Source organism: Loxodonta africana, chromosome 16 (assembly GCF_030014295.1).
Source record: "Loxodonta africana isolate mLoxAfr1 chromosome 16, mLoxAfr1.hap2, whole genome shotgun sequence".
Lineage (NCBI taxonomy): Eukaryota > Metazoa > Chordata > Mammalia > Proboscidea > Elephantidae > Loxodonta > Loxodonta africana.
In genome coordinates this window covers 48,642,944-48,670,222 of record NC_087357.1, presented here as the reverse complement: position 1 = coordinate 48,670,222, position 27,279 = coordinate 48,642,944, and the positions used below count along the sequence as shown (strand labels likewise).

The window sequence follows — 27,279 nt, the reverse complement described above, 5'->3', positions numbered from 1 at the left end:
TGGAGCCAATTGCTCCATTAGTAACATTATGCAAATTCCTTATGGAAAATAAGCAATATTCTTCCTCGGATGTTATGAAAAAATATATATTTTTAATAATCAACAGACCAGGTTTCCATTCCTGGATTGTAAATGTCATCCAATTCGGAAAATCAAAAATCTTCCCTTTCATATGCGTATTTGCTTATTTTTTACACTTTGATGATGACAGAACATGAGGTTTGAAGGGTGCCAGCGTGAATCGCCAGCCAGCATGTAGAGAAATCCGAGAAAGCCACAAAAGCATAGAAAGTAAGGGTGATATCAGACGCATTTCATTTCAAGTCTGACGAGCCTGCTTTTAGGATTTTCCGGATGCACAGGTTTGCCAGGGCATTTGGGAGACGGGGCTTTTTATTCTTCTACACACACACACACGCATACAGTGAGAGGGAGACACGCACACGGACACACACCTAGGGCGCTTTCCAACTATACGGTAGGTGGCACAGATGAATGTATACGTATATGTATTTTTTTTAATACCTGGAGGTTTGACAAAGACACGAAGGCAACGTATGTGCAGTAAGTCTGAGTCTGAGAAACGTGCACAGCCCCGCAAGAAGTGCCCGTTAAAATGAAACATTTCTGAGGATGAGAAGGACAGACATGGCAAGCGGAGGGGCGGGGGCCGACAGACAATACAGAGACCCGCAGCTCCCCACCGACAGGGTGCCACATGGACCCGGCGCGTAACCCCTGCTTACTGTGGACTCTTAGGGTAGAAAGGCAGGGTCACATGGCTGAGATCTTGGATGTCGAAGGCGGTGGGTTCAGCGGAGATCGCCTGCCGCTTGGTGCGCGGCTCACCCTGCAAGGTGCTAGCGCTCTGCTTCTGCGCCTGCTGGGTGGCCGGCCGGATCACCGAGCGGTACTTGTCCAGCTCGTTCTGCAGCTTCTGGATCAGTTCGTCCTTCTGATCCAACTCCAGCTCCAGCTCGTCGATGAGAGCATCCCGCTGCCTCAGCTCCTCAATCTTCTCCTGGAGCGCGTATTGTAAATCCCGCAGGGTGCCCATGCTCCTCCGGGCTGCCGGGGGCTCCTTCCTGCCGCTACTCCTCGTCTTGGGGCTTCCTCCCTTCTCCGATCAACTTTCCCCAAAGTCGCCGCTGCCTCCCGAGTGCGAAAGCTTCCTACTTGAGCCCAAAGCCAGCCCTGGCTTCTGAGCATGCCCAGTCCACCAGCTCCAGCCACCGAGAGTTTCAGTGTGCTGGTTCCACTTCTCTGGCTTTACCGAGAGGCTGAGTGCGTGGATGAGCAAAGCCGCAGGTCCAACCTGAAAGCGGGTGGGCGCCGCGGTGCAGGGGAGAAGAGCCAGGAGGCGCGGTGGCAAGGAAGCAGGAGAAGGGGACTTGAATGGGGGGGCTCGGTAGCAGCGGCTAGTCTGTTCGGGTCACTAGCGCCGGGCGCCAAAGGAAGCCCGTGGTGCGTGCGGGGAGCCTGATAAACCTCTGGGGCGCGCTGGGGGGATGTGCCAGTGGAGCGAGGCGCGAGCAGCACTCTTTGCGGCTGGGGAGGTGGGAGGGAGATGGCTGGGAGGACCCCAGGCAAACTGAGGAGGCGTCAGCAGGCTCCAAAGCATGCCAATCTTGAGGACATTGGACTAGGATCCCAGCGACGTACGAGGGAAGAGCGGACTCTGCATCCTAAAGGCTCTGAGTTCTGGAGGTATCTTAACCGCCAGTTTCACAGAGAAAGGCTCCGGAGCTGTGTGGCTGAGCCCTCGCTTCTCCCACGCCACCTTTCCCACGGGGAGCGCCTCACACAGGTGGCTAACGCTTGAAAAGAAACTTGGCTCTCAGGAGATGAGAGCCAGTCCGTGCCTGGGAGGAATTCCCCCGTACATTCCGGTGCCCTTGGGGATGGATGGGGTGCCTGATTTTTTTCTCCCCAGCGCTGCCACTCTGCCTGTTCCTGCTAGTTACGCCCCTTGGCGCCTCTTCCAAATTCGGATTAATGAAATCGTTCTAGGGCAAAGGCTAAAAGGGATTTGGGCCCTAGGAGGCCGCTGAGCTTTTCCATTATCCCGCCCACTTGAGCTAATGTGCATAAATTTACTGATGGAACTTGCTTCTTTTGGTTTGCTCAGTTTGGGGGTAAAAATCACTACCGAACTTAAAAAAGTTCATCCTGAAATTGAACCACACATTTAAAAACATTAAAACATTCCTTCTCTGACAACTAAGCTGTTAGGACGGTATCTTTCCACTGAAATGGCAAGGAAGAAACTCTAACTCAAACTTTGGAGAAAAAAAGACAGGGGAAAACTAAAAAGGTTACAATAAACTGTACCAACCCCCATCCCATTCCACCCACACCCACCACCATCCCTGCTCACTCAGTATTTCCTAATTTGATGACAATTTGGTAGCAACTTGGTGTCCAAGGGTAATTCTCCCATCATGGGAACACATGTTAAAAATGTCCAAATATGTACCTAATCCTTATCTAAATTCCTAATATTTACCTAAAGCTTTTCCAACTCATCCACTTTTTTTAGAATCTTTATTAGTCCCCTAATTACTATTCTTGGAACACCCAATGTTACAATCCTCAATGCTTTATTTGGCCATCCCTTAACACTAAAACAAAGAAAATAGAAAATAGGTTAAAATGGAATTACAATTCAGAGCTATTCACTGGAATCTAAACTTAGCCAAGGACACAAACACCAGTCCCAAAAAATTGGGCACTTTTGCTTTTGAATGTACAACTTTTTCTATCTGAGCTTTAAAAAAAAAAAGGAAGAAACAGCTAGCCAATGGTATGTTAACAAGTTTTTCATTTTAAATGTACTTGCGTGTAATGGGAAACCCTGGTGGTGTAGTGGTTAAGTGCTATGGCTGCTAACCAAAGGCTCGGCAGTTCCTAATCCGCCAGGCGCTCCTTGGAAACTCTGTGGGGCAGTTCTACTTTGTCCTATAGGGTCGCTATGCGTTGAAATTGACTCGAGGGCACTGGGTTTGGTTTTGGTTTGCTTGTAATCAGAGCTGTAAATGACAAGAGAGTATACAGTCCTGAACATCCTTCCACACAGACTATGATCTAACTCACTTTAATACAAATGATATAAGACACTTAATTTTTCTGCTTTCTGACAGACATTGTGAGAAATGAATTTATTTCAGAATGCAACATATAAAATGGATAATTCCCAAAACATTTCCATCTGTAATGAACAAAACATGAATAATTTACAAATACTGACAGCAGTAAATAATTAAAAAAAAAAAATGATTCTGTCCTAAGAGTTTTAGTGACACTTCCTTCTCCCAGGCAGAAGGCCAAATTATCTTATTGAACATATGGGAATTCTTTAATTCCATGGGGAAAGTGTTTAAAGCTAAATGACTTTTTCTTATAGATCTATTACAGGAGTCCACGAGGCCAAGAGTTTGTCTAAAAATATATCAGAAAGCAATGTATAGGGGACATCATTGTATAGGGGACATCAATCGCTAAGCAGGCTTTTGATTTTAAAGTTTGAGCCTTAAATAAGGGTTATCTAATAAACCCTGGTGGCATAGTGGTTAAGTGCTACAGCTGCTAACCAAAGGGTTGGGGGTTGGCAGTTCGAATCCGCCAGGCGCTCCTTGGAAACTCTATGGGGCAGTTCTCCTCTGTCCTATAGGGTCGCTATGAATTGGAATCGACTTGATGGCAGTGGGTTTGGTTTGGTTTTTGGAATATCTCTGAGTGAAGTTCCTGGATGGTGTAAACGGTTAAGTGGTTAGAAGTTCGAGTCCACTCAGAGATGCCTAAAGACAAAGTCCTGGCCATTTACTTCCAAAATTTCAGCCACTGAAAACCCTAGGGAGCTCAGTTCTATTCTGCCACACAGGAGGTCGCCATGAGTCAGAGTCTACTTGATGGCAACTGTTTTTTTTAATGTCTCTGAGCAGCATAAGGAGCCCTGGTGGTGAAATGGTTAAAGAGCTTGCCTGCTAACCAAAAGATCAGGAGTTTGAATCTACCAGCCACTCTTTGGGTTTGGTTTTTTAGTTTTTGAGCAGCATGAAGTAGAGAAGATTCTTCTTAATCTGAAGACAGTCTGTCTCCATATACAAAGGAAAACAGAAACTATTTTTCCCAAAATATAAAAAATACCACTTCAGCCAAAAATATTCAGGTATTTTGATCAGAAGAGTTTTTAAAACTGAATTGGGTAGTGTTTCACTATTTCGGCTAGAATTTCTACACATAACTATAGGACACACATTACATACACACATTACATTTTCATTTTAAATGGAATTCTTGTGATAACAAAATATATCTTCCACAGTGAATCCAATATTAAAAGTCAGAAGTCTGTTCTAACAATCACAAACATAGTAATGGTTGAGAAGATATAAGACTATTACAACTGTTTCACCATTTAAAAGGTGTCCAAGGTATAGAATATATTCAGTGATAATTAGTTATGAAAAAATAATTTAATTTTTCCTTTATAATTATATATGCAAAATCAGAATATATAATTCCGTAAATACTTTATATATGAAAAATTCAGAATTTTCTCTTTCATCTTTAAAGTCAAAATAAATATTTTAAGTAAGTTTTTCAGTGATATTCTTAACTGGTTGTTTAGAGCTTGAGGGACCTGGTTTCCATCTCGGCATTTTGAGTGATTCCAATATTGTATTAAATATCTTTGACATTGTACTTGGTAAGTGCTAGAAAAAATATTATGTGATAAATCAAGATCCCACAATTATATTTCCACAAAGGCAAATTTTACCATAAAATCTTGTGTCCCAAAGTAATCTTAATTGGCTAAAATATAAGATCAAAGCTACTTTCTGCTCCATTAGGAAGTAGCTACCACAGATCTGGAATGGAGTACAATGGAATGAAGTGGAGTGGCATGGAGTAGCATGGAGAACTCTCATCCACTGCCCATCGGGGATGGGGTCTTCGATGTTAACCAAAAAAACCAAACCCTCTGCCATCAAGTCAATTCCGACTCATAGCGACCCTATGGGACAGAGTAGAACTGCACCATGTCAGATGCTCACAAAACAATGCAATTTTGAAGGAACTGAGTTCCCACTCTAGAATTCCATAGTCAGCCTACAACCTGCTTTTCAGTAGTCTCTCTTGATCACAGCTTTAAGAGAGGTAACATTCTGCCAGTAGCCAGATCAAACTGTGGCTTACTGAACTCAGATTATGCTCCTCAATTTTGCACCCAACCCTCATGACTGAGAATGAATATTATTAGCACGCTTTCCTTAATGGAATCTCAGAATCATTTAATGAAACATTCAATAGGGCAGCTATACTATAATCCCAGCTATTAAAAAAATAATAAAGTCTGTAGAATCTAGCATCCTTCACTAAAAACATAATTAGCCTCAAAAGAACTATGGTAATTTTGTCCTCTACTTTTTTCATTCCACTGGTGCTACATTCCTTGGAAGAGTCCTAACTTTGAAATCTTCTGCCATTTCATGTGTATACTGAGGGGAGGGAGAGGGACTGAGCTTTTTAGGTGATGGAAGCCACCCCTCACAGACGATCTCTAAAAGTAACAGGGATTCCTAGAGATCTAGATATGAAGGTTACTATCACTGTCAGACATACTGACTTCCTTGAAACTTGCTAATCATGATCGAGATCACAATAAACATAACTTTCTTGAACTCAAAATGCATGACAGGCACTGTTCATTTAACACTACCAAGTGAGTAGTATTAGGATTTCCATTTATAGCTGAGAAAACAAAAACACCCACCTAATCAATGACAGAGCCTGATTCAAATCCAGATCATTGGGCACAGAGTTCAAGGCTCTACCCCTGCCCCTCCTGGCCTCCTGCAGGACTTTGATTGTGGCTGCTGTGTCTTAGTTCTGGGTTCAGGGAAATCAGAATATTGGGTTGGGGGAGGTAGAAAGAGGAGAAATTTGGAAAATCCAGAAAGAGCAAAAAAAATTTTTTTAAGTTCCTTTCCACAAAATTATCATCACTCCAGCACCATTTTATCTTGGTTTAAGGTAACTAACTTGTACCCATTTGCCTGGGACTGTTCCATTTAGTTCTAAAACTAAAAGTCCTAAGTACCCCTCAGTTCTGTACAAACCAAAACAATTGTTCACCCTATTTAACTCAGCATTCTTGAGCCTCTCTAACTTAGAAATGTTTTCTAATTTCGCTCTCAAAGTAAAGCCAAAGAAAATCTGTAATGATAATACCTAATATTTTAGGTACTTCATAAAACCACTTACACTTTAGTTCATATAAACATGTTTTAGGAAAGCAATCATCCAATTTCAATACATAATAATACACTACCAGTATTGGGACTGTAAAGGGGGATGAGTTGGACAGCAGAATTTTCATTACACTTTGATAAATTGGATAAGGATTATAAGCTCTGTTTTTTGGTTGGTTGTTTTTTAATGGAAACCTGAACCTTTCTATGGACTGAGCACAGTGATTCAAGCACCTGCTAGTCTAGTAATTCCTAGAATTAGATCATTTCTCGTGATTTTGTTTGGTGGATGGATTCAGCCATCAGGAATACATATTTAAATGGATATAAGTAAAAATTCTAATGGCTGGGCTGTTTGAAGTCATACTACTGTAAATGATAAGGTCTACGTGGAAAGGAAAAAAAAACATAAACCATTAATGATGAAAAACTTACTGCAGAGACTTGGAAGGTGATAGTGCACTGTACCATAACTGCTAATGTGCTTGGGGTTTAAAATCGAATTAGTGTCATGCCTAATATTACTTGAAATGAATTCTTATCTTCCACAGCTTAAAATGATGGTAAGTTATTCTTGGGCCTCAGCCTAAAATAGTGTTCATGAAAATCCATGCACTCTATAAAAAAATAAATAAATAAAACATTTCTTTATATTCTTTAATGAGCTGCCCATGTCCAATGATCAGAAGAAATAAATGGCTTTTAAGAAGAAAAAACTATTAGGTGCTCTGTTCTTTTTTTTTTTTTTGATGAATAGAAAATTTTAAAGTACATAAAATGGAATTTAAAATCCTTTATTCACCAAAAATATTATTTATTGTGTTTTAAGCCCAGTGAATATATTCATGAACATGCAACACAGTAATATCTCCCATATTTGATTAAGTTAGAGTTTCTCAGTTCCATTGCACTTATTCTTCTATTATATTAAAAACACATGATTTCCTAAGCTAATGCGTCAGTATTTTCCGCAAAACATTTGCAGAAGTAATTTTGCTTTTGAAAATGAGTTGATACTATGTAGCTTATTAAAAAATAGCTCTGGAGTCAATGGTTTTTCTTCTTTTGTTGTTGTTTTTAAGTAGTACTTAACAGCTAACGTAACTGAGCCATTTTCCTCTTGCATGTTTTCTAACCTAGATTTAAAGTAAAGGAAACTTAAATGTTGATAGTGAAGTCACAAAAATTAGTACAGTGGGAAAGTACTAAAGATGCACTTAGACGTCTGGGTAAATTTAATTCTTATCAGTAGGTAAAGTGACTAAATTTGTTCCGAGAAAGATGCCAGAAAATTCCTTTATACTGTGAGAATGTCAGGAATTTTGGGAGAAGGAAGAGGAAGGGCATTATAAAGAAAAAAAAAAGGAAATACATAAAGATCCCCACTCTCATGGATTTAGTCGACAATATTGCCTAACTTCAAATTAAGGGAACTCTTGATATATTGTGAATTTTATACTATAATTATGAGATGGAAATCCACCTTTCCAATGACATAAATGAAGGTATAGTCTGGTAAGTCAATATGGTATCTGAAGTTTATGAAAGCATTACCTGTGGAACAAGCATAGGAGCCCTTGGCTGGGAACCATGAGATGCATATATTTGCAATGAATTTGTAGCCAACTGTAAATTATCAGTCACCTTGCCTAATGTATATTTTTAGAAAAGATTCAGTACTTACTTCTTGGTCTAGCTTTTCTATGATGGAAGCTAAAAATAGACTGGATTTTGAAAATGTATTATTCAAAACACGGACACTTAATCTGGTAGGTAAGAATTCTTTAAATATTAGTGGTCAAGATTTAAACCTAAAAGACAAATGTGCAAACTATATGATAACATTGTTACCAAAAATGCTAATATGTAAAATACCATATCATTTCAATAGCCCCATATAAGTGAGTATTAAATAGAGGTTTTCCCATTTAATTGGTATCGGTGCAGAATATTCAGTGTCTGTCTTGAGTCACTATTATATAAGAATGTGTTTACTTCAAGATCAGAGTTAATTTAGGAAGTTATTATGGAAAATACATCTAAGTTTTAGAGGTAGTACAGCCAAAATTCTAACCACCTAGCTTCTTAGAAAAGCATCTATGGTAATTACCAATTTTAAGTGGAAAGAATGACAGAGAATCTTCAAAATGTTTATTTCCAGAACATTAAGCAATTGCTGCTGTTAGGCACACAGAAAAGTAAGTAAAAATTGTATATTTTCACCCTCCAGTTCCTGCTGGTCAGATCTTCCATCAGTACACACTAAGTAGCATTCTCTCAGCAGTCACAGAACTAACACTTACCTAAAGCCTTGCCACATGTGCTGTATTGTTTAATTTAGTTGCTTTAAGCCATTCACACGTGTGCACGCACATACACACAAAGTACAGAGAGCTAAGAGACTGACAACAACATCTGCCATGACTCGCCCTCCCAAAAAAGGAAAGTTGCCTTATGCTTTTACTCATAATGAATAACACAAAATTTTGAGTTGGAGTGAACTGTAGAGTTAAATTCAACATCTTAATTTCAGAGTTAAGGAAACCCAAAGGCCAAGGAAGATGAACAACTCGCCCACGGCAGAGGAAAGTTCAGAAGCCAGGTCTCCCAATTCTCAGCGCAGTATTCTTAAAGTTATGTGATTCTTTGACTAAGCATTTTTATGATTATTGCCCATAGAAGCCTGACTCGTTGAACATGAAAATCTTACCTCATATCTTTTCACACTAGCCTGACTGGTTGTTAAAGCAAATTCAGAACACTTTAATTTGCTAAAGAGAACAAAACATATCAAAAGGTCGGTGAAATGTCTAATTAGCTATGTTTCTTCTTATACTCAAATCACACAGAACTTTCATTGCTACTACAGGGATCTGCATGAAGACAAAGGATCGTGTGTGTGCGTGTGTGTGCGTGTACCTCCAAAAACCAGTTGCCATCAAGTCAGTTCCAACTCATGGTGACTGCATGTGTGTCAGAGTAGAACTGTGCTCTGTAGGGTTTTCAATGGCTCATTTTCACAAGTAGATTGCCAGGCCTTTCTTCTGAGGCACCTCCGAGTGAACTCGAACTTTCAACCTTCCAGTTAGCGGCCAAGTGCCTTAGCCACTTCTACCACCCAGGGACTTGCATGTACCTCATAGTCATGCATATACCATAAAATGAAAAACCACACCTTCTTGATCAACCCTCATTATGTCAAAGGAAAGGGGGGTACATGCGGTGGATGCACCCCAAATCTTTTGCATTCCACCTTCTTTGACACAGATTTAAGTGGAGAAGTAGGGTAAACCATCTTGCTTTACCTCTCTATTTAGACACAGCAGCTCAGGCATTCTTACATTACAAGCTTTTTAAAGCCCTTAAAATACAAAAGACATCACTATAAAGAAAGACAAAATGTCTCTCGAACCCACACAAATTAAAAGATAACACTCTAAAACCTCACATAAAACTCCTGTAATTCAACCGGTGACTCTCTGATTCCCTAAAGTCATGAAACTGGTCTTAGATGACTTGACATTTTTAAGACATAATAGATATAATACAAGAAAGGGTGATTTTTATTAGGTTAATATTTTCTAGATGGGTACCTGATAAAATTTTTGTAAAAAAAAGAAAATATATAAGAAGACAGTAAGGATATATTTCAAAATGCATTGAAAAACATAGCATTTTGACATTTGACATTTCATTGCATTAACATCTATCTAAAAATACTTCTTATTTTATATATTCAAAGTATATGTTCACTTAATCATCAATCTATCTACAAAGAAAATTATTAACACATTACCTCGTTTTCAGATTCAAGAATCACAGGAAACATCCAATTGAGAGAAAACGGAAAAACTGATGGAAAAAACACCAATAACCAAGAAAAAGCATATGGAGCAATACTTGAATGCAGTGGTCAAAGAACAAGTTTGCCAGCAATTCAATGATTGTGATTCAGACCTCTCACCCATCAAAGTATACAATCTGGCACAATGTTTTCTTAAAAAGTGAACTAAGGAACACTTGTTCATTAAAATGGTCATAGGTAAAACTACAGAAGGTTCCACAGTCAAGAGTCTTTAGGGAATAATGCGTAAAATTCAACAAAACAGATTTCCTTCTGTATTATTTCTCAGAAGTTTTGATTTTCCAGTATGTATTATGAATCTCCAAAATAAATATTACCTCTCAGAAGTTTTGATTTTCCAATATCTACTGTGGATCTCCAAAACAAATATATAGTAAATACATACAATTGACTTAAAAACTAGACTGTCCTTCGTCTGTTATTTTAGGCATTGAAACTGAGTGCTCACGCCATTTAGTTGTTTAGCGGGATATTAGACAATTCACTAAAAACTACAATCATCTTCCCCATTTGTGAAATGTCTTATCAGTATCTACACACATACATAGCAATATCAGGGAGGAGAACACACAGGCCTGGTCCTACCATCAGTTCTGCCAACCACCAGTCTCTCGCCTTTAAAACCACAATTTACTCAGTCGGCAACCACAGCCAACGACATGACAGAAAACCACAAACACATGATAAATTTGGTGTCTACAGGAAGGACTAGCATTGCCATTTGCCCCATAATCACATTTCCTTTCTTTAAAATTAGGTTGGCTTACAGGATTATTTCTCAGGTTGGGAAAATGTTCAAGGGAAAATTACAATGGGACCAAAACCAAGAGAGCGATTGATTAATAATTAACTATGTAAGCATTATACTGACCTTTCAGTTCTTTAAAATCTCCAGGTACCAACTAATTCTATTTTAACATTTCAGAGCTTTTCCACTGTTGATTCTCTTTCCGCCTGTGAAGCCTTTCTCCTAACCCCTTTCTCTGTCTCAAACCCCACCCCATCACTGCCCTGCGTTTTGAGTTATTAACTCAATGAACTCATTCTTCAGTTGTCCCCTTAAATATCACTTCCTGCGACAGGCCTTCTGACTCCCACCCATTTTAAATCCCTTATCATGAGTTATAATTTTATATTTATCTTCAAGCACATTTGTTAAATAGCTATCTTCCCCCAAGAGACTGTAAGCTCCAAGAAAGCAAGGAACAATGTCTATTTTGTCCATCAACACCTAGCACAAGTAGGCATTTGCTACATATTTGGTGAATGCATTGAATAAATGAAGGTAGGAATATAAATTAATTCAACAAATATTCATTTAGTACTTACAATGCACTACCACAAAAAATAGACATAAAAAAATGTCTCTTTCTCCCCCTTCTCCATCAAGAGATCAAGCCAACAAGCCGAATTAAATACCCCTTGATGTGATACGGAGATAGGTTTCAGACTCCATGTCTCTCATCTGGGTATCATTCAAAAATATACACATCAGAAACCTCAGTATGATTACTCTTCATGGGCAAATGACTCATATTCTATGATCCAATCAGCAAGTCTTCAACTCACATGTTTGTCTTGGTTTATTTAAGCCCCAATCTTTCTATGTTCGTCCTGGGAAGATTTGTGCTGGACAGGTAGTTCAAACGTGGGCCTAACCACTTAAAGAGTGACCTTAGATAAAATTTTGAAGCTGAAATGTTATAACCACACTTGGCCCAGAAAAGAAAATGTATGCATGTATTAACATGTATGTACATAGGTCTCTATATGTGTATATTCATGTATGCATGTGTGTGTATACATACATACACACATATACATACACATTTCAAGTGAAAACCAACATCAATTTAGTAAACGTAGCTTAGAAGTAAATACAGGTAATGAATTTCTCTATAACGTGATAGCACAAAAGGTGGTATGAAAAATAAGAAATGGTGATTTTTCCAAAAACTGATGACTTAGCTCTATAACTTTACTTTTTCTTTCTGTATATAATAAATCAAATGCATTTAGTTTAAAATTTTATTTTTATTCTGCAGAAAAATGAATATGGACATTACTTATTGAACAATGTATCTGCCTGCTTAAGACCCATGATAACCATGTTTTTTTTTCTGTCACCTTGGAATTTTTCTAAGAAATAACATTTCTTGATTCCCAGCCATTTCTTCAAATTACTGCGAGTGATCAACTCTCTTAATGCACTTTTAAATCATCATAATCTCAGAGTCTTTCTTACTTTTAGGCCTATAATATATTGTCTTCAAGGTCCAGTGCTTTTTTATACAGAACTTCCAGCATCCACAGTATCAGCAATTCTGCAATTTCTTTCTTTTTTGTTTCTTCACAAGTTCTGGCTGTTCCTTTTTTAAAAATTGTACTTTAAGTGAAGGTTTACAAAACAAACTAGCTTCTCATGAAACAGTTTGTACACATATTGTTTTATGACATTGGTTAACAACCATATGACATGTCAACATTCTCCCTTCTCGACCTTGGGTTCCCTATTATCAGATTTCCTGTCCCCTCCTCTCTTCTTGTCCTTGCCCCTGGGCTGGTGTGCCCCTTAGTCTTGTTTTGTTTTATGGGCCTGTCTAATCTTTTGATGAGAGGTGAACCTCAGGAGTGACTTCATTACTGAGCTAAAAGGGTATCCAGGGGCCATACTCTCAGGGTTTCTCCAGTTTCTGTCAGGCCAGTAAGTCTGGTCTTTTATTGTAAGATAGAATTTTGTCCTACATATTGCTCCAGCTCTGTCCAAGACCCTCTATTGTGATCCCTGTCAGAGCAGTCAGTGGTGGTAGCCAGGCATCATCTAGTTGTACTGGACTCAGTCTGGTAGAGGCTGTGGTAGTTGTGGTCCATTAGTCCTTTGGACTAATTCTTACCTTGTATCTTTAGTTTTCGTCATTCTTCCTTGCTCCCAAAGGGGTGAGACCAGTGGAGTATCTTAGATGGCCGCTCACAGGCTTTTAAGACCCCAGACGCTACTTACTCAAGTACACCATAGAACATTTTCTTTATAAACTATGTTATGCCAATTGAGCTAGATGTTCTCTGAGACCACGGTCTCCACAGTCTGGCTACTCCTTTTAAAAGCTAACTGCTCTATTTGGGGTTGACTTTTTTTACTAGTCATTCTTACTACTTACATCTTATAGAAAACTACCCGTATCGTTTAACATTATTTGAAAGCAGATGTTTCCAATTAAAGAATCTAAAAAAGTTTCTTCAGCAATTATTAATCAATAATTCTGCCCTACCCTGGCCACCTCATTTACAAGAGCTTTGGAAGTTCAGATTGGAACAAAGTCCAAGAAGCAAATTTATACACAAGAAGCAGTTTTATGTCCAAAGATACTTAAAAAATTCACTAAGTGAATTCCTAAAGTAAAGGTATACTTGCCTCTCTTCTCATTCTTTATTTTGCTCTTCCTGTAAAATGTCAGAGTAAATCCTTCAACCAAAATTGTATACTTAATCCCACAATCAACTGAACATTGAAGTGCTAATCTTTGTGTTTTAAAAATAATATTGTCACAATATTATGTTCAATTAAGTAAAAGACAGTGGTATATAGTTTGTTAAAGCAAAAAAGAAATACTCCTCAGGTAGATGTGTCCTATAATTTCAAAAATTTGGCAACAAGGCTTCCTGAAATCTTCAAATACATTGCACACGGATAATAGGATTTTTGAAAAAACTGTAAAAATATCAGCCTAAAGTTTCCTATGCAAAAATAAAAGGTGACCCCCTATCCAGGGAAGAGTGTCAAATGTAGGGGTAGAGATTCAAAGCTTTGCACACACATACTTTGCAAATTCCCATGAAAGAAGCTTTTAACAGCTATAGTGTATGCTGCCTCAGATCTAAATAGAAATCTGAGTTTCTGATTTGCAATCCTGCAATTTCTGGATCATCAACAAGACTTGAGTGTTAACCATTTAAATGTGGGAACTCTCTTCTTACTGCATCATTTATCACTAGGGCTTATTATTTATATTTTCCTCCTAAGATATGAGAGCCTCATGACGTAGTTGTCCATACAGGCAATCCTTCTAGACATTGCTTTACTCAAGAGGAAACATACTAAATAGTAATCCAGCTCTATAAAAGAGAAATATCTGGTTGGTACGCATACATGTACCTACATACGTACATATTTCTTTATTCAGTTAAAAATATTTTTCTACAAAATGGAGAATAGTTTCTAGTTGCAATTGAAATTTGTCACTTTCTAAAAGGATAAGGTTAAACAGTTATATGAATCTGAAATTTATACTTCTCCTTTACCTGACACCTTTTATTTTAAATACACTCCTTTTTTTTTTTTTTCAGCAAACAGTGCATTCTTCAAGTTTTTTCCGTCATTAAATACTAATCTCTAAAATGCTACAATACATAACTAGAGGTACAATTGCACCCTCTACTGTTCAGATTTTCTATTCCATATTGAGCTGAGTGCTGTGTGCTCATTTAACACTTATTAATTATAAAAGTAATAGATAAATCACATTGGCTTCCTTTTGACATTAATTACCAGATCCTCAAAAAATTAAACTCTAATTGTTATGATATCTTTAGTAAAAACCATGGAAATTTGACATTTACATAGTTACTTGGACTAAACTAATTTAGAAAATGACACTTAGCATGGCACTTGAATCATGAAGTATTCATTAACTAACTGACAATAAATGACAATGTTGATAACCTTTTTAACATCACTTCTAACAAGGAAAAAAATCAAGTCATTCAAGTCAACAACTGGCAGGCTTTTCTAATAGTGTACAAAATTTGCCCAAGTTAGTTTAAATTAGAAATTAGTATAAACATTAATGTTTCCACAAGACTGCATTTTGAAATTTAAAAAAAAAAATAGATTTCAGTTCCTGCTATGATTGTTAAAATTATTAAAATTTAACACTCCACTATAACCCTGGTACTCCTTGGAAACGCTATGGGGCAGTTGTACTCTGTCTTATTGGGTAGCTAAGAGTCAGAATTGACTGGACGGCAATGGGTTTATGAGTCAAAAGGTAATAGGTTACATAAACACATTTATTCTTTTCTTTTAAACCTGTCTATTGTTCTTATTGGAAACCCTGGTGGTGTAGTGGTTAAGAGCTATGGCTGCTAACCAAAAGGTCGGCAGTTCAAATCCACCAGGCAGTCCTTGGAAACCCTATGGAGCAGGTCTACTCTGTCCTTTAGGGTTGCTATGAGTCGGAATTGACTCGACGGCAATGGATTGGTAGGTTTGGTTATTGTTTTTATTAAAGGATATTTGTTTGATATTTATTCAAAGGATTTCCTTATTAATTTCAACTTCTAGTGATGGAGGATTAGCTTGTTGCTGTCCAACCCTCACACTAAGAATAACTAGAGGATTGCACCAGAAGAAAAATTTTAAGGCAATGGAAAATTCCCAGTGGGCCAATATCCCAGAGAAAAGGGACGTTCAAATAAGTGATCCCAGTTGATTTTTTAATAGAAACTGTGGAAGCCATAGGACAATAAAATGATAGCTTCAAAAGACTGAAAGAAAACCGCCAACCTAGAATTACATATTTGGCAAAAAATACCCTTCAAACATGAAAGTAAAAAACATATTTTAGATAAACGAAAATCAGAAAATTTGTCACCGGCAGATCCACACTAAAGAAAATACTAAAGGATGTTCTTTAGGTAGAAAGAAAATGAAACTAGGTGGAAGCACAAAGGAAAAAAGCACCATAAAAGGGATAAATATGAGGGTAAATATATATGAATTATTAATTCATGAAACAATAGTAACAACAAATGTGGCACTACAAAAATGATGATCTTTTCAAGAAATAGTGCTACATCAACTAAATATCCATCTAGAAAGAAAACAAATCTTGTGCCCCCCCTCATACCATACACAAGAATTCAATTTCAGGTCAATTGTAGATTTAAATGTAAAAGCTAAAATAATGAAGCTTCTAAAAGGTAACATCAGAGAGCGTATTCATTAACCTAGAGTAGTTAAAAACTTCTTAAACAAGACACAAAAAGCACTTACCATAAAGGAAAAGACTGACAAAATGAACCACATTAAAATTACCAAAAAAACAAATTCATCACCATCGAGTCCATTCTAACTTGTAGTGACCCTATAGCACAGAGTAGAACTGCCCCTACAGGGTTACCACGAAGCAGCTGGTAAATTCAAACTGCCTACTTTTTGATTAGCAGGTAAATGCTTAGCCACTAAGCCACCAGGGCCCCACATTAAAATTAGGACACTATTTGATCAAAACACACCATAAAAAAAAGTCAAAAGGCAAACCATTAAGTAGGAACAGATATTTGTAATATATATCCAATCAGTAAAAGACTTAAATTCAGATTATACCTGGAACTTCGAAAACTCAGAAGTAAAGACAGAGAACCCACTAGAAAAATGCACAAAATACTTGAACAGGCATTTCACAAAAAAGAGGATATCCAAATAGCCAATAAACACATGAAAAATTGCTCAATTTGATTAATCAACAAGAAAATGTAAGATAAAACCAAGTAAGATACCAATACACACATACTGGAATGGTTTAAAAAAAATTTTTTTTTTTTTAGTAACAGTAACAAATATTGAAACTCTCATGTACTACTAGTGGGAGAGTAAATTGGTACAGACACTTTGGAAAACTGTGGCGTTTTATACCTACCTAAACTGAGCCCTGGTGGCATAGTTGTTAAAGAGCTTGGCTGTTAACCACATGTTCGGCAGTTTGAATCCATTAGCCAATCCTTAGAAACCCTGTAGAGCAGTTCTACCCTGTCCTATAGGGGCACTATGAGTTGGAATCAACTTGATGGCAACAAGTTTGGTTTGGTTTTTTAGCTGAGCACATGAATACTATATTACTTATAAATTCTACTTCTAGGCATACACCTAGGAATCACAGACAGAATGCTCCTTAGAAGCCAGATGTTAAGGACTTCAACTCCCTTACTTTGTACACATCATCAGGAAAAACTAATCACTGGAAAAGGTCATCATGGTTGGTAAAGAAGAGGGTCATCCAAAATGAAGGAAACCATCAACGAGATAGATTAACACAACAGCCAAAACAATGACTCTGGAGAGCAGAGAGATGAGTGAGTGAAAGACAGTGGGGGAGATAGATGAGGCAGTGTCGTCACTAGGGTGGTATGGGGGATGCGACCCACACTGGGTGACACTGTCGGAGGGGGTGACAATAAAATGACTGTCTATAAAATTTTTGTGCAGTGTTTCAGCAGAAATTTATTATTTTTTATAAAAATATACCTGTAGTAGGCTTTTTCATAAACCTAGCTTACATGTATCAATATACTTGCAAGGCTAAAACTCTATGCTAATTTACTTTTTGAACCTTCTAATGTGCTCTGGTTAGAGCTGTCATTATTACCCAATTACAATGGCACTCTGAATCACTTGGTTTCCTCTGCACTTGATACAAGTACAAGCTATTGTTTTCCTTGCTGCTGGTGTTTTTACAGTTTCAGATTTTGTCCAACTTTCTCATATTTTAGCTACCATATTGTGGTAATTAGCATGGGGCAGTGACACCATGAGTTACCACACTGCGTGACACCAACCCTAGTGATGCTTGCTGAGATGAGGGCCAGATTAAGGAGAGTCTTGAAATGCCAAACTGATGAATGTGGACTATGTGCACTCGGTAATGAAAAAGCAGTTACAATCTTAAGCACAGAAGTGACATGACCAGAGGCGTGTTTTAGAAAAATTAATCTGGTAGCACGGTGTTAAATGGATTGAAGAATGAAACAAGGCTGGGGTTAAAGAGACTGGATAAGAATCTCCTGCAGTACCAAAGACCTAATCAATATATGGGGTTGGGGATGGAGGTGAGAAGATACAGCCATTGATAACTGTTAAAAAAAAAACATCATTCACAACTCAATATCAGCATTAATTGCTTCTACACTCCTACACAAGTATTTCCGAATAATCATTTTATAAACTGTTGTATGTGTAAACTGTAAACAGAAATCAAGCACCTGTGTAACCAGGTGCAACATAATTAAGAAAGTTAATTTTTATTGAGAATCATTTCTAAGCCTATCTAATCTTTACAGAGCAAGGAATGTTGTTGTTGTTGTTAGGTGCTATCAGGTCAGTTCCGACTCATAGCGACCCTATGTACAACAGAATGAAGCACTGCCCAGGCTTGTGCCGTCTTCACAGTCATTGTTTGCTTGAGTCCAATGTTGCAGCCACTGTGTCAATCCATCTTGTTGAGGGTCTTCCTCTTTTTTGCTGACCCACTACTTTACCAAGCATGATGTCCTTTTCCAAGGACCGATCCCGCCTGATAACATGTCCAAAGTATATGAGATGTGGTCTCGTCACTCTTGCTTCTAAGAAGTATTCTGGTTGTACTTCTTCCAAGACAGATTCGTTCGTTTTTTGGCAGGCTATGGTATATTCAATATTCTTTGCCAACAGCACAATTCAAAGGCTCCAGTTCTTCGGTCTTCCTTATTCATTGTCCACCTTTCACATGCATGAAGCAATTGAAAACACCATGTCTTGCGTCAGGCACACCTTAGTCCTCAATGTGACATCTTTGCTTCTTAATACTTTAAAGAGGTCTTTTGCAGCAGATTTGCCCAACGCAATGCATCTTTTGATTTCTTGACTGCTGCTTCCATGGGTGTTGATTGTGGATCCAAGTAAAATGAAATCCTTGACAACTTCAATCTTTTTTCCGCTTATAATGATATTCCTTATTGGTCCAGTTTTGAGAATTTTTTTTTTTTTTTATGTTGAGGCTGTGGTCTTTGATCTTCATCAGTAAGTGCTTCAAGTCCACTTTCAGCAAGCAAGATTGTGTCATCTACATAACACAGGTTGTTAATGAGTCTTCCTCCAATCCTGATGCCCCATTCTTCTTCATACAACCCAGCTTCTTGGATTATTTGCTCAGCACACAGATTGAATGGGTCTAGTGAAAGAATACAAGCCTGTTGCCCACCTTTTCTGACTAGGAATAGTCAGTTTTCCTAAAGCACCTTGACTATTAAACACAAACACCATACCTAGTACTGGCTAGAGAATAAATGAAAATCATTGAGCGGGCACTTTATATATAAAATTCCTACATTCCATCTTCAGAGTGCCTTCAGGACAACTGCTGCACCTTCATAGCCACCGAGGCCTCTTTCCGTGCCCAAGGCTCCAAATGTGTCCTTTCATTAACTATTAAACTCAAAAACTCAAACAGCTTAAACTAATTATTTGATGCATGACTTGGTTAGCTAGTCTCCTCCCATCCCACCACTTTTTGAGGAGAGGACATTTATTGGATCAAGTGTTTGCCCTTATGTAATGCAGAATCAAGAGGAAACAAAAGAAGATGAGGACAGGAGACATAGGGGCTTGGGACAGTGGTAGAGTTCTTAGGGAGATATGGGGTGAGGGGAAACCCTGGTGGTGTAGTGGTTAAGAGTTTGGCTGCTAACCAAAAGGTCAGCCGTTCCAATCCAACAGGCACTCCTTGGAAACCCTATGGGGCACTTCTACTCTGTCCTATAGGGTCACTATGAATGGAAATCAACTTGACAACAACAGCTTTATTTTGTTTTGTTTTGTGGGTGAGGAGAGTATGGAGCAGCAGATGTAGCAGGCAAACCAAGGGGTTGAAAGAAGAAAATGGGACTTTTATGTATCCCCTTTCAGGACCCTTTTAAAAAAATGTAAGTGAAGTTCTTTCAAATAACTTTTGGTTGTTGACTTGTGTTCCATTAGCCCTGCACTGAGACTGGACCATGTGGATTCTGGCTTTATATGGTTACAGTTAATACAATAATCTAAAGGAATTACAATGCTCCATAAAAGTAATTATGTATTTTTTTAATAGAAGGAAAGGAGGACTCTTTGGTTGCATCTCAAATCAATCCATAAAACGAGTCAGCATCTTCAACTTCTCCAATCCTACTTTTGCACTGAAATTTCACAGAAACTACACAAGTCAGTTAAGCACTTGAATATTAGCCAAAATGTTGGCAGTTGACACCCAACCAAAAGCACCTTGGAAGACAGTCCTGGCGATCTGCTTCTAAAAGGTCACAGCCCTAAAAACTCTATGGAGCCCAGTTTGAGCCCTGGTGGTGCAGTGGTTAAGAACTACGGCTGCTAACCAATAAGGCTGGCAGTTCTAATCCACCAGCAGCTCCTTGGAAACCCCATGGGGCAGTTTTACTCTGTCCTACAGGGTCATTATGAGTCAGAGTCAACTTGACGTTTGGTATAGAAGTCAAGGACTCTAGGAAGAGCAAACAAAACCACGATATTGAACACTAAAGCTTCAAATGACAGCATATTTGGGGCAGGAAAAGTCACTGCTGTGGCTGTCCTAAATCTCAACACAGCATTCCATTCCTTGTAGCTGTTGGTAGGTGTGTACATTATACTCATCAAACCTAGGATATGGCCAGGGATACGACAGGAAATTGGAGGAAGGAGATCGTGAATTATAATAATAATAATAGCCATTATTTTTTGCTACTATTATTAAAGTATCTGACATTTATTAAGTGCTTATTATTATAGTATCTGATATTTATGAGTGCCAAGTACTACGCCAAGTGTTTTTTGCAGATGATCATAAACCTCATAAATTTATCAGGTCGCTATTTTTGTGAACATTCTCATTTTAAAGGTGAGAAAACTGAGGAGGATTAACATTTAAGTGGCTGCCCAAGGCCAAATGGCTAGTGAGTACAAATGTCCAACTTTAAACTTAATTCTTGAACTAAACAGCCAAAGCATTTATAAGTATACTTTCATGCTCAATTGCAATGATGATAATAATAATGAAACTTCTATTAATACCTACTCTGTGCAGACCAAAATAGATGTGTCACAAAAACCCATGTTTTGACAACACATCATACCATCACTTATTATTTGAGCAGCACACAAAGTTATAATAACAATCGCCATAACATAGACTCAGCTTCATTCTGGAGACAATTTTCTTCGAGTAGGGCATCTACTTCATGACCCACATCAACTAATTAAGCTAATTACATAACTAAACAGAACCAACCTCTCCAATAACATTTAATTTTTAGTATTGAGCATCAAACACACTCCTCAAACTAGAACTTTCCACGGACTGCTTTTTTCCCTATGAGAATTTAGTGGGGAAATAAATGTGTTTGTATAAGTGTGTTTTAGTTCGAGACGAAGCTTAGTTCAGGATATGAAATGTCTTAGAACTAGGACTTCTTACAAAAAAAATCTAAAAATTACAGCTCAAAGGCACAAAATATTTACAATTAAGAAAAAGTATCTTTTAAAATAAATGCCTGTTCTGTGTATATTCTGCTAAAGAGTATTTATACTCAGTTACATCATTTCGACTGTACATAGTTTTGGAAACTGTAAGTTGGACTCAACATAAAACAGAATACACTAAAGAAGCAGTTATAAATAACTTCATTGCACCAAGAGGTTGAGAAGACTCAGCTGCCAATACACAAACCCACAAACCACCAACTTTTCCAAACTTCAGTTCCACGATATCTCAACGTATTCAAAAGCAAATAAAAAGACATGAACTACTGGACAGTACTATGTTGTGTTATGTTGTGTGATCCTCCAAACATAAAATTTAACTATTATCTTAATGTTTCTATAAATTACTCAGGTCTTAAACCAAAATCTTTGATTTTTTTCGTTTTTTAAAAGAAAGATTTTTTTTTCATGTTACTTGTGAAAATTAGGAACCCTGGTAGCTCAGTGGTTAAGCACTAGACTGCTAAGTAGAAGTTCGAACCCACCAGCCATTCTATGGGAGAAAGATGTGGCAGTCTGCTTCCATAAGGATTGCAGACTTGGAAACCCTGCGGGGCAGTTCTATTCTGTCCTACAGGGTTGCTATGAGTACAGTCAACTCCACAGCAACAGGTTTGGACTTTGTTTCATGTGTGCGTATGTGTGCGTGTGTGTGTGAAGATTAAAACCTAGTTGCTATTTTACTAAATTTTTAAAAAGTCCATGCAGAAACATATTGACAGTTATCAGAAGGGGAGTTTATTGTGGGATATTAAGCATGCGAACATCTGTGAATAACAATGGCTCAAGACACCATAGAAATGATGTTCCCAGCAATGGAGACTGTTAAAAAAAAAAAAGGGCCAAACACAGATCCCATGTGCCCAAATCTGCTAGGGCAATTCCAATATCAAAAAGTCCATTTTGTTGCCACATTCTGTGCCTTCCATTTTTAATTCGAAGAGTATCCCAGTACACACCTAGCAAATAATTACTGCTTGAATTATGAGGCGGGGAGATAAGTGGAAATTGATCAAGATGAAATCGTTGCTTACCTAGTAAAAATATTAAATATCATCTACTAGTTATTTAAAAATGCCATTAAAGTCTTGTCAATCTGATGGCCCAAATCTTTTATCTACCCAATGCCAGATAAAATGATAAAAAAAAAAAAAAAGGTGTGGAAAATTAATTGGTTTGGTCAATCTCTCCTCACATGACAAAACCTCCAAATTGGAAATGGAAGTATTGATCAAGCATTGAATAAGAGAACTGATTTCAGATTCATAAGCGATCTTTGGCTGCTACTTATTCTCTACCATTTCTCTTGCTAAGAATTCTTGAATCTAAACACAGCTGTATGTTTACTAAATAGAAACCCAAGTGAAGCACAGAGTAGAAACTAGGGCTAGGTGAAGGCAAAGCGATACATTTTACATTCTAAATAATTTTTTCTACATCCAATATTTTATTTTGGGAAATTTCTCCTGAGAGCTGCTGTGTAAAGAAAATGGGGGAAAAAAAAGTGTGCACATCTGTTTATGTATTCAAGAAAAAAATATTAAACTGGGCATCCATCCATGGGAAAGCCTCTACAACATAATCCAGCCCACCAAACACACTGCTCGTTTATTAATAAGAAAATTCCAGGTTAGATCCTTGCCAAGAAATGTTTCTTTTCCAAAAAGTATCTTTGACAATATTTTACATTTGATTTACTTCCTTCGGTGCATAAAAGAAAGAAAAGCTCTAGAGTTCAATACTAGCGATTGGAATGTATCCGAACTCTGGTGAAAGAATTAGAAATCTATTCACTGAAATTGTTTTGAGAAACAATAAAGCTTTATAAAATGTACTGATGGCTTTTTAATTTGATCATACTACAAAATCCATATTTATTTTGTTATAATATGGATATTGAATATTCTTCAAATAAAGTAATTCAATAATCCTATATCTTGTTTTCATCACCAACAACAGTAACTTGCATTTTAAGTATTGTTATTTATCAAAGTACTTTCATATTACTTCACTTACTCACATGGGTTGATTGGGGTTATTCCTAATTTATGGCATTATCATCTTAGACTGATTTCTCTTAGCCTTGGAATGTGCTACTTTGCAAGGCTTATATATAGAAGCCTTGAAAAGCTGAATTTTACAATGTGAGTTAAGTGATGTTTGTTCTCCATATAAGATACCAAGGGGTGAGAACAGGTGAATATATTCCGGGAATTTATGAAAGAAGTAGATTCTTAGTTTATTTAGAACAGAAGGTTTTAGAGAATGAACCAAAAGCCCCACAAAACTGTAACAGTGTTGAAAAAAAAAAATAGTAAAGATCAAGTTTTCAGCTGAACAAGAATATACGTATGTGTTAACAGAGATTTGGATTCCTGGGATGAAGGTGGACTTCCTTTGGAAAGAGAAGAGATTTCCGAATGATGAAAACAAACATGACTGGCAAGTAGGAACGTGGGGAGTACATATGAAATTAAGTAATGGAATATGTTACTGTTTTCAGAAGAGAACACGTAGAAGGCTATAAACCTTTTTACCCTTTTGGGATGGAAAACGAAATGTAAAAAGAGTGAGAGCATTTCAGCTGAGGAACCAACTGACAGAGGATCTCCCATTCCTTCAACTTAATGACAGTTGCATATGATTCCATAAATGAGAGTCATATACTTAACTGAGCCCTAATATCACTACGCATCCAACCGAGGATATCCACGCCACACATATGATGCTACTGAATTTTATTTTAATGTTCATAAAGAATTAGATTATAACAAAATGAAATGTTAAATATTTTGAAATGGACCATATACAAAAACTCGTATCAATTATAATCACTAATTATCTTCTTCACTGGCATAAAACACTGTGAAACGTGCCATGGACTACAGAAATATATAACAGAGAAAACAGAACTTTTCATTATTATCAGCAGTGGCAGCAGCAAAAGCGGGTATTTATATGCCATACTATATGATAGTTTAGAGCTTGAAAGTAAAATCAAACTACAACCACTCCTTACTTATCAACATGGTTAGGTTCCAAAGACCAGGTTGTTATGCAAAAATCAGCATTATATAAAATGGAGGATGATCACATCAGATTAATAAATCGAGGATGACTACGTCATTACATAACTGTCAAATTCTATCATTACATAACTGCCAAACCGCTGGGAATCATGGCCCAGACAAGTTAACACATAACCATCACAGCCAGAATTACTCTCCCCTTGCACTTCCGTGTTCCTTACTGCCAGACATACATTGTTAATGCACGAAAAGGTCGAATAGTAGATTTTTTACTACTGTTGTAAATGAGAAATGTCAGATAACAAGGTAGTCAATAAGTAAGGGGTAGGAGTAACAGGAAATTCTGACCATTTAGAAACTTAGTACTACATTAAGTAAAATAAGATATTCGGGAGCCAAATGTAAGAGAAAAACATCATTCTCAAAGGGACCAAACACGTTGCCATCGAGTCATTTCTGACTCACAGTGACTTTACAGGACAGAGTAGAACTGCCCCATACGGTTTCCAAGCCTGTAATCTTTACAGAAGCAGACTGTCATATCTTTCTCCCATCGAGCAGCTGCTGGTTTAAATCACCAGCCTTTTGATTAACAGCCAAGTACTTAACCACTGTACTACCAGGGCTCCTTCTCAGAGGACTAAGAAAAGGAAAAAAAAAAGGGAAGATGTTTCCCTAGAAGAAGAAGTCTTAGTTGAATACTCTGCATGACAGATTAAATTTCTCCATAGCCTAAAAAAATATGAATTATGGCGCCAAACACTGTTATTCACATTCAAGGGATTGCTAAGAGCATTAATTTGTGTACATTCCTAAACGGGGTTTAGGAATGAAATAACCACAAATACATCATCTTTCTTCTCCCAAGAACATGATAAATTGCATTTCCCTATCTCCTTGAACTCAGACACAGCCACCTGATTGATTTGGCTGAAAAAAAATAAATGGAAGTGGCATTGTGATCATTCTGGGCACCATACCCCATGGCCATTGAATTGATTCTGACTCGTAGTAACCCTACAGGACAGAGTAAAACCGCCCCATAGGGCTTCCAAGGCTGTAATCTTTACAGAAGCAGGCTGCCATATCTTTCTTCCATGAAGCAGCTCGAGGTTTCAAACTGACACCTTTCAGTTAGCAGCTGAGTGCTTTAACCACTGCACCACCAGGGATCCTTCAATGCTTCTAGGCAGAGGGATTTAACTGCCAGCATAAGACACTGTAGCTCTACTTTCCCTGCCATGGCAGTCTGACGAGGATATGTCTAGATCAAGCCTCTGTCAGCTTTAGTTCGTTAGCAAAACCCCAGCAACCCCACAATGAGCAGGTGGGTAAGAAATCAATCTTTACTGTTTTAAGCCACTGAGAATTTGGGCTCATCTGTTACCATACCTTAACCTAGCCTTGGAATCCCTGAGTGGTACAATGAGTTAATGAACTCAGCTGCAAAAGGTTGGAGTTTTGAGCCTGCGCAAACATACCTTAGAAGAAAGTCCTGGCAATCTACCTCTGAAAAACCAGCCTATGGAGCTGATTTCAACTGTGACAAACAAAGGGTTGCCTAGCCTTACTGAGTGATACCTGCAGCATGTTAGCAGATTATAAACTTACAAAAAAGGGGGATGGGGACAGTATACTCTCTACCCTTAGTTTGAACTTTATTTTCTCAGTTCAGTCATCCCTGAGAAGGTGCACACATACTACTGAAGTAAATTAATGATCATTGTTGGCCACTGGTCTAGTGTAAATTATTACTCTCCTCTGGACAAGTAGTAAATTTGCAAGGATGAGTTATGCCTAATTGAATACTCACGCTTTTAGCTGCTTAAAAACAAAAAGGTAAGTAAATCCTAGCTAAAGTAAGGAAACTGGCCTTTTCCATAGAGGATCCACGTGATGTTCAAAATTCCTTAGGGTAGTGGGTGTGGTGGGATCATTGATTTGAAGCTTAAAACACATGAACCAAGATTTATTTACTATTTGATGCCTTCATAAAGAATTAATCAGAGCAACTAGCCTACCAGACGGAAAAGAGTGAAATGGAGAGTCGGATTTGGGTATTTTGTATTATTATACTCTTTGTACAATAAATACAAATTTAAAAGGAAGACGTAATTGAACTATAGCACTAAAATACACACATATACAAACATACAACAAAGCAAGCAAGAAAGAACACTTGTTTGTTAGGATTCTAGCCCAACCCATAAATATGATGAGAAAAAGATATAAGGAGGCTTAAGGTTTTTTTTTTTTTACTGATTTATTCAGGGACCACCAGGATCCCTTTAAGAATAACAAGGCTACATGAACTCAGAGAAATACAACAGATGGCTCTAGATGCTTCCATGAAAACTAAGTACCATAGACTATTTCTGGTTATTCCAGGCTCCAGGGAAGTCTCCCCCATCCTTGTTTCTATCCTGTAGATCATGGGTCACAAACTAATATGACTACTGGAACCACAAAAATATCATCAGTGAATAAAGTGGGACAAGTATATTCCTTTATATTTTTACATTTTCTTTGCATATATACAGAAATATATCCTTCACTTCCACAAAAGAAAAAAAAAAAGCTCCTAATTATCTTGTAAACTCTACCCTCTCAATCTTTTTTTTTTTTCCAATTTTGATTTTTCTTTCCAATAGTTTCTCTGCTATGAGAATATACAGCAAGCACAATGATCAATGCCAACTGACACTTGGCCTCAAAGTAATAGGGAGTGGTGGGGAGTGTGGTAAACTGAAAAGTGTAGGTTGCTTTCTAAAGAGGCAGCAATTATTCAGC

The 27,279-nt window shown here is 37.7% G+C and overlaps 1 protein-coding gene across 2 annotated transcripts in view; it reads right to left on the bottom strand.

Annotated features, from left to right (window-relative positions):
- The window catches only part of PRKG1 (protein kinase cGMP-dependent 1), a 1,397,311-nt gene that overhangs the window by 1,308,068 nt on the left and 61,964 nt on the right, over window positions 1-27,279 (bottom strand). The window contains exon 1 of one of the 2 annotated variants that reach the window (XM_003409255.4): window positions 747-1,251. The exons of the other annotated variant lie outside the window; for it this stretch is intronic. Within the exon in view, the coding sequence (XP_003409303.1) occupies window positions 747-1,057 (311 nt within the window). The 5' untranslated portion in view covers window positions 1,058-1,251. Of the gene's footprint in view, window positions 1-746; window positions 1,252-27,279 lie in introns of those variants that run through there. 2 annotated transcript variants of the gene reach the window in all.